At 34.0% G+C, this 11,630-nt stretch overlaps 1 protein-coding gene across 3 annotated transcripts; it reads right to left on the minus strand.

Moving 5' to 3' along the window:
* Window positions 1-2,662: 2,662 nt before the first annotated feature.
* On the minus strand, window positions 2,663-6,997 carry LOC112515904 (protein ACCELERATED CELL DEATH 6-like). 3 transcript variants are annotated; one of them, XM_025122872.1, is made up of 5 exons: window positions 6,786-6,997; window positions 5,869-6,377; window positions 4,798-4,929; window positions 3,919-4,409; window positions 2,663-3,291 (listed from the first exon to the last, which is right to left on the minus strand). In XM_025122872.1, the coding sequence occupies exons 2-5, from the start codon at window positions 6,257-6,259 to the stop codon at window positions 2,725-2,727; spliced, it is 1,581 nt and encodes a 526-aa protein (XP_024978640.1). In that variant the 5' UTR covers window positions 6,260-6,377; window positions 6,786-6,997; the 3' UTR covers window positions 2,663-2,724. The 3 variants fall into 3 exon arrangements, with proteins under 3 accessions (XP_024978640.1, XP_024978639.1, XP_024978641.1); XM_025122871.1 differs by having other exon boundaries at window positions 5,869-6,354; window positions 6,786-6,971; XM_025122873.1 differs by having other exon boundaries at window positions 5,869-6,354; window positions 6,856-6,961.
* Window positions 6,998-11,630: the final 4,633 nt, after the last annotated feature.

Consider the following 11,630-nt stretch of genomic DNA (forward strand, 5'->3'; position numbering starts at 1 on the left):
ACCAGAGGACCGATGGACCAAAGCAGAATCTGTTTTTATGCCACAATTTGTGATAAAGGTTTTGGTGTTTATCACCCTTCACTGCATGAAAAAGGGGGATCTCACTAGACTRTTGTCTAACCCTCATTTTGTGTGTTTCAATTATGTGTGTGCAGGTAATACCAGCTATAGTGATAAGGGGAAAAACATACTATGATTCTATGTTTACTTGCATGCGGGAAGATAGAAACGCATAGGAATTACATTTGCAAGAACTTGTATTTGGAATTTTTGRGTTGTGTATTTCGTATTTTAGACTCTTGTATTATGGACCTATGTGGGTTTAAAACATGTATTTGATGTTTGAAATATGTGTTATATGCAATGTATGGATTTGGAGGTGTTACACCAACCTTTAGTTACGATTCTCATTTTTGTCATTTAAATTCTTATCTATACTGTAGCTTTAGATACACTTCTAAAAGCTTATCTGAAGATTTATTCTCAAAAGCTCCTTCCTCTTGTAGTGTTCTATTTACCAGCAAACTTGAACACTCTGCTTAATATTGTACTTGTTCTACCTTTTAAATCATCATCTCTCTCTTTATATTGTGTTTTTATATGGTTTACTTGACTGATAAAACTAGCAAGCATTTTATGGCTTCCCTTGCATTCTTGATTTCTTCCAAACTCAAATCATTTGTTGTTTTGACATCTTACGAAGAACTAATACAAAAATGGATAAACGTTTGTTGGCGATACTTGTACCAGTCATCTTATAAATTCAAAAAAAAAAACCGTTGGACTGTTCAAACTGATCGAATCAAGTTAAAGTGGACCGCTTTTTGGTGATTTGAATGGTTTAGAGATCCGATTCGGTAAAAAAAAAATTCCATACTGCTAGGTTCAATCTGATATGTGGTTTAAACCTTTTTTTGGACGATCTGAATTGAACTGACCTCCAAAAATATTTATTAATTATATTCAATTTTCATGTTGAAGTTCAACTTTTATGGTGCAACCAAAAAAAAGTTAGTCTAATACTTTGTAATTTTAGTTTTCATTTCACTCATGTTATGTTCAATTTCACTAGACTTTTTGGCCTAACACGTGTTTCGTGTTGGTATATATCTTAGATTCTATTGGTGGGGTTGCTATGGAGATTTTCCCGGTCAACAGTCACCAATAGATAACTTTTAGTATGGAGCTTTTGTGACCCCTTTTTTGACGGTTTAAGTGATAGTCGACTCTAATTTAGTTTTTGTGAGGATTAGATTAGGAGGTTGTTATCCTCGAATCATTTATTTACACACGTAATCAACTGACGTATTTTACTTTCCCTTTTAGGTAAAGCTCACATTTAGATATTCCATTACCAATTTCCTAACGTTTAACTGATCTCTTGTCATCCCACTTTTTGGGGTGTTACAATTTTCATCTTCTAATTATATTTTTAATAAATAAAATCTCATTTAATAAACTATATTACATTTTTTTATAAGCATAAAGAACAAGATGTGACATCAACAATTACAAAAAAGAAACAACTTTTTTAATTAAAAACTATACCCCCACAATTTATTATACCATGCATTGTTTATCAGTAAAAGGAAAAATATTAATAATTATCATATTATATATTTTAAAAAAATATTAATAATTACGAAATCCAACCTTCTATTAAAAAAAGTGTCATCACTTCAATCCAGACACATGATATCAAAGTTGTCCTTAAAATTTTTTCTCAAATCAACCCTCTCACCACAACCTCCTCTCTCTAAGCCTAACATTAGGGGCCGTTTATTAAATATTTATTTAGTAAGTATTTACCGGATAAAATTTATTTATCGGAAGAATATGAGAAGGGTCAAGAATCTTAACCGGGTAAGAACGATGAGAAGGATGGAGAGTCTTACCCGGTAAGTGAAGATTACGACTCTTACTCAGGTAAGCGCTTACCCGGTAAATTGTTGCATTCAATACGCTTTGATATACAAAAATCTTACTCACAAAATAAATTATAATGTTGACTCCTAAGGTAAGTACTTACCGGATAAGCATTTAGGTAAACAGCCCATAAACCTCCCAATCTCTTATCTTACCAATCGTTGTTCTACACAATCTCTCCATCTAAAAACCATCAAACATCGTAACCCTCCATCTCTCCTCAACGTGGTGGTAAGGTTTTCAATCAGCCTACGTATGTGCACCATTTCTACCCAACGTGAACAAAAGAGAGACACTTGTGGACGAGTACAACACCTATCGGAGAAATGACCATGGGACATCAACCACCACTGTATGCTGCATGGTTGAAAAATGGAGAATCCCTTATTAGGGTTTGATTCTCTCGTGAATCCTCCTTTTATTCTCCCTTCAATTTTATAGCAACCCCATGTACAATCTTTGTTTGTTGAGCTTTTTTCCGTCTTCTATTGGAAATTGTATGAGGATTTAAAACATGGCAACACAAGCAAATATACAGACTTTTTACCTTTGTCGACTCTTGAACCACTGATCTCCAAGAAGGTTGGGATCTAACCATAATCAGAATACCGTGGGCCAATGACCCACAAATACCAAAAAATGGAAACCCGATATGATAGATCTTATAAAAAGAAGTTTGAAACTTTGATTGAAATGCAAGATGCATTTGGAAAATTATAAACTTTCAACCAATAGCCTTACAAACGTACATCGATTTAGATGAAATTTCACACACGAAAAGGACAAAATCTAAAACTATTACAGAGAAGTTCGATGGCCATTTAGAACATAAGTTTGTAAGACGTATAAAACCACGAAGGGCACTGCAGCGGAACAGAGGATTAATGTGGGCAACCAATCATAATTATTCTGATAAAGTAGGAGAAGGTTGATAAGAAAAGTGAGGATGATGGTGGCTATAGAGAAGAAAGCCAATGTTAGACACAGTGTGACCAATTTGGATGAAATGGAGAGAGCATGTGCAAAACCATCAAACATAATGAGATGTAAAACCACTAGGATTGAAGTTGTAGAGGATAAAAATGACAAGCTATCAAATATTATGAAAAACTTGGAAAGGGTTTTTTGGAGTAAGATTGGAGTACCAGTAGTTTGGTTGTATCCACCAGGAAATGTAAACACTGCTGCAAATGAGATGGTGGCTATAAGTGCCTCTACCACCATTAACTGGGTCACCATTTGTTTCATCAACTTTTTCTCCTTAGAAAATAGATCTTTGTGGTTCTTGATGAACAGTTCGTAGGGTGTTAGACCAGCTGCGTTCTTCTTTCGACAGAGATGACTAGGGAGCATCCCCTCTACTTCCTAGCATCACAAAGATTACATCATTATCATGGAAGAGATCATGCATTACAAACAATTTCGTATATACTACACAACCAATCTAATTTAAATTTGTAGGTTTTATTGGTCATTTATGATACCTGGTCCCATCAGGGCCATCCCTTAGCATTGTAAATATGACAACGCCCCCACAATTTTACATGTGTTTAGGGTATTTCAACAACGTGGTATGTGTAAAAGCTGTAAAAGTATAACGAAATTATTTAGGTTCAAATTATTAATAGTTTAGGTTCAGATTATTTTAGAATCAGCCCATTTTTGTGCTTAACATATATCTCTGTTTTCTCATTCATGTAATCTAATCAAAAGATTTGGATGCAACAATGCCTCAAAAAGGAAAAGTACTATAACCAATGGTTATCTTGGTGTATTCTCTCATACCCTATGTCATCTTTGAGTTGGATTTTATACTACATACAAATAGAATGTCAACTTTATTTGCTGAAGGAAAATGCACACAAAATTTTGAATGGTTTTAGAGAAAAAGGTTCCATACATTTAAAACATGCAAGAAAGGGATTAAGACATGTAAGAAAGATATATTTGTATAGATAGCGTAGCCCAAAAAGGTTGAAGAGAAAGACGTACCCGATACCACAAGCGTTCTTTATTCATTTGCAAACCCGAGACCATTAGTCGTCTATAACCCATTGTACTTTGTGAAACTAAATGTAACATATTGTTGCCATTTTTGTCTTCGAGAGTAACTATCGAATTCCTGATATGGTCTATCTCATGTAATAGTTTGTAGATACCCTCGTTTCGATGTAAGACAGCGACATGAAATATACTTTGGTTATCATCATTTACATCAAGAGCCAGATGTGGGTATTGACGAATGACCTCAACTACAAATTCAGTGTTACCCATCTCTGCAGCATGAAATAGTAGTCGGGAAGAGTATTTTTGCTTTGCATCTTCCTCGGTGTTAGTAGTAGTCTCATCAGGTGGCCCTCTTATTATGTCATCAATCTCAACCTTGGGCAATTTCATAATCTGTGTCAAAACCATTCCTAGTAATTTGATGAGATCATCTCCTTTGCAATGGTAATCAAAGCGGAATTTCAGGGCTCCTTTAACTAAGAAACCAAAGAAGATGATATTACATATGTGTTATTAGAAAATGGTTATAAATTTGAAACTGTACACTTTAGTTAGTAATACAAAGAAAGGGGGTCGTTTTGTCAATAAGCGCTTAACGACATGAATAACCACCCTCACCGATGCTCCCTCACTTACTAGGTAAGATTGTAACCGTTTGGTAAACGATCCGTAAGCCGTAAAATTGTAAAGCTCAGAAACTTGCCTAAAAATGTTGGATTTGATTCTATAACTAAAAATAGAAAATATTGTATGAAATCAGTAATTATAAGTCAACTGGAAAACGTTAATTCATTGGGAATACTTATGCCATGAGTGTACAATGAAAACAGTATAATACAAGTCAAAAGGAGTAGAGATTCTTACGTAAACTTTTGAGTCTATAGAACCAGCGAAATTTTAAAAAATAAAAAGTGTAAGGTCTTCGAGCCAGTAGTCTGAGTATGCTCCCGTTTATAGCGAGTTCCGGAAGGTCCACTGCCATTTGTAATGCGAGATCTACAAATCATTTGATGCTCACTCGATGAGAAACATGTATGATAAAGGCAACAAAACTAAACAACCAAAACATCGCGATATCATGTGGAAACCATCGCAGCAAAACATGAAGCGGAAGATCGACCACACTAGTAGAAAACGTTAAATAACCAAACTTCACTAGAATTCTAGAAATTGTTAAAAACTGAGGGTAGAGGAGATGAAAAAACCACACAGAGGAGATCCCGAACATAAAAAATATTGGGACCTGATAAACTCAAGAATCGTGTTAGAAACACTTTTCAAATACTTATGATTCGACCCTAACAGCTGTGGGTTCACGAACTCAGTATTGGATAATTCTTAAGTTTTTCCATGTTTTTTCAAAGGCTGTGAAATTCGAGTTTTTATATACCCAGATTCTAATTTCTACATATTTCAATGAGAGATCGATCGACAGTTGCAAGCAGTGTAACTATAATAATCGTTAATGGATAAGATTGAAGAGTAGCTATTGCCGAATCAGAGAAGTCTGACTCGAAATCTGAAAAACACAAGTCTGAACCTAAGTGAGGATTCAAGATCCAGATGTCGGATGCATTAGTTCAGACTTAGGACTTGGTCATTTTTCCTTAAGTCTGAAAAGCACAAGTGTGGACTCAAGATCCAGATTTCGAACCCATTGATCAAGACTCAATCAGCCAGGGCTCAAAGTCCAGAGTTAGGTACTTAGTTGATTTCAAGGCAAACTTCGACTAACGATCTTAATGATCAAATCTCTGACCACACATGCCCAGACTTATACTTAGTGAGATTTTCACTAAGTTCAACTCTTTATAGATTCCGAAAATCCTATCTGAAAGCAAAAGAGATGCAAATACACAAATCCATATAGAAAAATTACTGTACCTAGAATACGAAACCTAAATGCAATAATGAATAAGCTGTCCAAACACTTACCAAATAGACTCTTGTCAACACATTTCTCAAGAACCCAACTCCGATCTTGATGTGTCCAAAAATGGCCAGTCATTCTTTGAGAAGTATTATATAGATACTCCACCATTTCGTGCCTTCCATATAAAACTGCCACTTGCAGTGGCAACCTTCCTTCACTGTTTGGGATATCTATCAGACCATCATTCTTTTCCACCAATATCTTGGCTATTTCAACATTACCAGTTCTAGCTACTAAACACAGGGCTGTTTCACCACTTCCATTTGGAAGTTCCAAGTCCTCCTTTGTCATCAAACTCATCAAATATTGCACAAGCACGCATGATTTTCCCAATAGCACCGCAATGTGAAGTATTGTTTCACAACTTTCAGTGATGCTAAACTGTACCAGCATCGGACGCTTGTCAAGAATGACTTTAACAGCTTTAAAATCGTTGGATGTTAACGCTTTATACAAAGGGATACAAATTGCATTGAAGTCGTCTCCTCCTTCAAAGTATTCCAAAATCAAGCTATTATCATATCAGATTTTGGTTTTCACATCAAATGGAAATTGATATTTGTATATCATATATGATACTTAAATTTGTAGCTAATATTGAAATATCTATTCAAGAACACCGAATGAACAATAAAAGAACCTTCACAAACATAAATATGATTATATAATGATGAATTTTCAAAAATCAAAGTACATATATTGGATTGGGTTCGGAGACACATGAACACCATTTTTAACACTTGAAACTTCACAACAAAATGTTATGAACGTAAAAAAAATGCCCAATCTTTGATATAGAACACAAACGATTGTTGATGACACTTTATTTCTAAATTGATTGATGATTCAAGAAATTCTAACAATGATGGGTTAGACTTGAGATGAATTCTAAAATCGTAGTAATATAGAAACAATTTACCATCGAGTAGATCTCTACGAGGTAGATTTAATGGTGGTAATTGTGATGGTTGATTATGTGAAGCACTCACGATGTTAATTTGATGGTGTCGGTTCCCGTTTGGTGTGTTCATCTCTTCGGCTTGCTTAGAGTTAGAACAAGAAGAGGATTTGAAGATTAGATACTTTAAAATACATAAATGGGTAGGATCGATTTTTACTGATTATGTGTGTATCAATGAATGAAAAAATGAGGACTTAGTCATGAACTTGTATAGAATATTTTGGTCAACATAAATATAAAATTTAATTAAATGATACTAGATCTAAACGTGTTTCCAAACCAGATCTTTTCCGTGTCTCTTCCATGAAAAAGAATTGGATTTTTTATTTTAAATATTTTTAGAATATAATATTAGAATTTTCTAATGAAATCATCGCTGGAATTTGAGATCTTATTTGAAGAGAAAGATTTTAAGTTTCGTTGACAATCATTAAAATAATATAAGTGCAGGCGTGTTGGGTTTTTGGAGTTAGTTCACTTTCGCGGGATCGCGACCCTTTGTCCCGGCCATTGTAGCACGTGTGTCGCCCAGGGCATAAGGGGCATGATGACTTGACGTCATCTAATAAATTTTCACATGCTACTTTTATTTAATCTTAAATTTTTGAAAAAAATATATATATATTAATATCAAATTAACTATTTAAAACTTCTCGTTTTTTATAATTTCTTTAATTCATTTTTTTATTATAATATTATTTAGACTTACTAACGAAGTAATTTTTTTTTAATAATACAAGCTTTTATAAAAACAACAATTAAGTATTCTTTTATAACTCAATGATTATCCTGATTATATTTTTAGTTTTTTTATTTAAAATGAAATATTTATTCTTATTTGATTATGTTTATCTGTTGTTAGTTATACAGATTCAAATATTGAGCTTTAATAAGCTATATTTACGCACAATTTAATTGTAATATTGAACTTTAAGTAATGTACGTCAATAAACGATATTTTATGCATAAAAATGGCTATTAAGAGTTTTTGTCAAATGCTTTATAATATAACATAGATAGGAGACAAAATGTATGTTTAAAAGTTGTGAAGGGCAAAATTGGTAAATAACAATAAATTTTTTCCTCATATATATTAAGGTAAATTATGGTTTTCATCCTTCTCTTTCTAGAAACCATTAGACACCGTAGCGACCACCCAACCACACTGCATGTTGTTCTTCTCCTCGTCCATCTCTACCCAACATGAATAAAAGCGAGAGAATAGTCGACGAGCTTGAAACAGATCAATTGTAACACCCCAAAGTATGCTAACTTAATAACTTTCAATCCAACTTAAAACAGGTGGAAGTTATTGACAACCCACAATTTAAAGCTCAAATCGCATTTTATATCCATGTGGGACGAGTTGTTATATCATTGACATCAACTATTGGATGATTGATCAATAATCACCATGGGATAATACTCATCACTGCCTTGTTGCTTGGGTGAAAAATGGAAAATTCCTTATTTGTGTTAAAGAATAAAGAATATAGGAAAACCGAAATTATGTATATTCTCATTAATGATAAACCTTTTAAATAGGGGAGATTACATAAAGATGGTAATAAGCATGGAAGGAGATTTTCTCCATAAATAACTCTAAACGTTCATGTCTATCTCCATCATCACATCTTTTTGACGATGGATCGTTTATCCTACAACACTCCCCCTTGTGCAGAGTCAAGGGAACGATGGTACACGATTGCTATCTCGTTAGTCTAATATTCTCTCAAATTCTTACATTTATCATAAGAGTTAGGAAAGCAGCATGGTATATAAACTGTTGTCTCACTAAACCTTGCACCAAGGAACAAAATCCAATGGGAAAAATAAAAACTTGGGTGAAGGAAAGAGCATAACATACCAGTATTTCATATATAGTAGACTCCCTATTTTGTCTACTTCTCCTCTTAATTCGTGCATTAATCAAGGGATTTTGGAAAGTCTCTGCATTCCAATAGTTTCAACATGTTTCCCAAATATGGTTTTAGGTAATGATTTGGTAAATAGATATGTCAAATTCTTATTTCATCTCGCTTGATTCACTTGAATTTCGAGGACAGTTTATTATTTTGATTCTATAAAACCTAAGTGGAATATGCTTTGTGTTATCATTCTTGATGTATCTTACTTTCATTTCCTTGATACATGATGTTTATTTTCATATATGCAGGTAGGATAGTGGTTGAACTCAAACCACTAGCTCCTCTAATATGTGTAATGATAGTCCTTAACCATATAGACTTTTGAAAAGTCTCATGTAGAGTAATATTCTTGGAATAGTTCGACGATGTAGCTACAAGGGTTTGCTTATTTTACTTCCAAGCAATCAGTGTGTTTCCTACTATAATTCCTTATCCAATTTGGGAATGACCTTCGTATGGTTAAGACAGATAGTTAATATCAGCAAAGACGTGCCAAAACAATGTTTCGTATTTCTATATAAGGGCTAGTACTTTTGCCACTCACATTCTAAGTAGGTATTGAAGTTCCATAACTTGTGTCAATGGCTCCAAAAGATTAACTTGACATCATTCCAATGACGTTGCGTTGTGTTGATCTACATCTAGCTAACAAGTTCATTGAGAAATATAATACACAGTCATGGATATGGTGCTAAGTACATCTAGCTAACAAGTTCAATTGATTATGGGAGTGCTAGCTGGACGCACTTTGTCCATGTTAAATCGTCTGATAATTTTGGATCGGTGGATTAATTAATATTCCACAAGATTGGTGGTCGAGCTCAAATAACTAGACAAAACCAAGTTTTCCCAAGATCTTTAATCTCAACTTCATATTTCTAGTAGATTTTGATTTATTTTATTTCATCAAGAGTGCTTATTATGTTCATAGCATCGACATATAGAGCTACAACTAAAAATCCAGAACTCGTTTTCTTTATAAATACACAAGGGCATAGTCGTTCTTATATCACATCCCAATCAAGTATTTACTTAGACAGGAATACCACATCCGCCTAGATTGCTTTAATCTATAAAGTAAGCGTTTCAAATTTTTTACAAACGAACTCTATGGTTTAGAGTTACTTGATTTGTGTAATTTAATGTCATCAAACACTTCTATAAATCTCTAAATCTAGATCCCCATGGAGATATGTAGTAACCACATCAATGAGTTCCATTCCCAGTCCTTCATAAACTACTAGGCTAATAAATTAGCACAACGTAATAATGTCCATCACTGGAGAGTAAGTCTTCTCGTTGTTAATCCAAGGAGTTATGAGAAACCTTATGCCGGAGGAGAGCCTTACACATTATGACTTAATTATTCTCATTACGTTTTCTGACAAATGGTTTATCTATATCTTACAGGCTTTACACTTGGTGGGTTAGCACTATCGGACCAAATATCTGTTCATTTTGTCAAATAATATAATTCTCCTGGATTGCTTCTGTTCATTTAGGACAATTTGCTTTTTGTTGACATTATTCAACTGAGCTTGGTTCGATGCCATCATGCTCTATTATCTCATAAGCAATAGTATATGCGAATATATCATCAATGAGTATGTATGATCTCTCCATCAACTCATATGAACTCTCATAATTCATTTAAGATTTCTTTGATATCTGGAGTTAATATTAACTTCGAAGCATCCTCCAATCTTGGTTCATAGACATGACAATCTCATGAGAAGTTTATGTACTGATGATAAATGGTTGTGTCTTACTCTTCTCTTTCTTTAGATCAATATCTATTGAACCAAGTAGCTTCCACCATGTGTGATTGCAATGCACTTCTAGTGCTTAGGGATTTTTATCTTACGTGTATATTTGCAGCTCGTATGTGTGATCTTGTCACTTTTGGAATAATATTAAATGTATCAGGTATTGAGTCTGATTCGTTTAACTTCAACTTCATATTGTGAAGTTTGGGGGAATCAAAATGAGACAGATTGGGTATATTCCATGACCGTTCATGTCGTTCCCTTGGAAAATGCATTTTCTTATCTCCCTCTAACGACGGGAAGAATGTCATTAAATTGACAATCCGCAAATCATGCGGTATAAAAATCACCCTTCAAAGCTTCTAAATAGCAGGTAATTGTTGGAGATTCATATCCAACACATATATTTTATACTTTTTAAGACTCATTTTAGTGTGCTATGTGCATGCAATTGCAACATATACTGCACAACAAAATATGCGTAATATCCAATTACTAACTGGTACACATGAGAGTGGTTGGCTAGTAGTAGGTCTACAAATGAATAAGTGAAGTTACATGTAATATTGCATAATCCCAAACAGAAGTGGGTAAACTGTTGCGCATAACCAATGCCTTATCTCCCATCTATATTCTTTTGATGACCACTTTTGTGAGACCATTTTTATGTATACATAACAGGGGTATTGGATGATCTAGATTGATCCCAATACATGGAACACCCCGTAAATTTCAAACTTCTTAATATGATAAGTTCTTCATTTAAGGCCAATTAAGTTGATAATTGATGAGGGTTTTTTTTATATAGAAACTATGTTGGAAAGTTTGAGATTTAAATCAGACATGCAAAATGTAAAAAAATGGCGAGAAATTGAAAAATGGCCTCTTGTAACCTGGCACGTAACCTGGATCGCCCCCAAGTCGCGTAATCCTTTGTTTGATGAATTTTGGGTTCAGATGACCTTCCACGCGACTTAAGTCGTGTGATGGGATGGACATGCATAAAAAGTGTTAGCTCTCATATTCATTAATGTAAAAGTATGAAGAAGATTTCTGCAAGTGTTGACAGAAGGGTTCATTCCACAGAAGACCACAGAGGACCAACAACA

This window comes from Cynara cardunculus (genome assembly GCF_001531365.2).
Source record: "Cynara cardunculus var. scolymus isolate 2C chromosome LG 7, CcrdV1, whole genome shotgun sequence".
NCBI classification, from domain to species: Eukaryota; Viridiplantae; Streptophyta; class Magnoliopsida; order Asterales; family Asteraceae; genus Cynara; species Cynara cardunculus.

Bases quoted from the DNA above. Each gene is read 5' to 3' on its own strand.
- LOC112515904 (XM_025122871.1), bottom strand. From the start codon at position 6,897: ATGAACACACCAAACGGGAACCGACACCATCAAATTAACATCGTGAGT. The intron at 4,930-5,868 runs GTAAGTGTTTGG...AATGATTTGTAG, and splicing joins TGTTGACAAGAGTCTATTTG to ATCTCGCATTACAAATGGCA. The intron at 3,292-3,918 runs GTACGTCTTTCT...TTGTGATGCTAG, and splicing joins AAGAACGCTTGTGGTATCGG to GAAGTAGAGGGGATGCTCCC.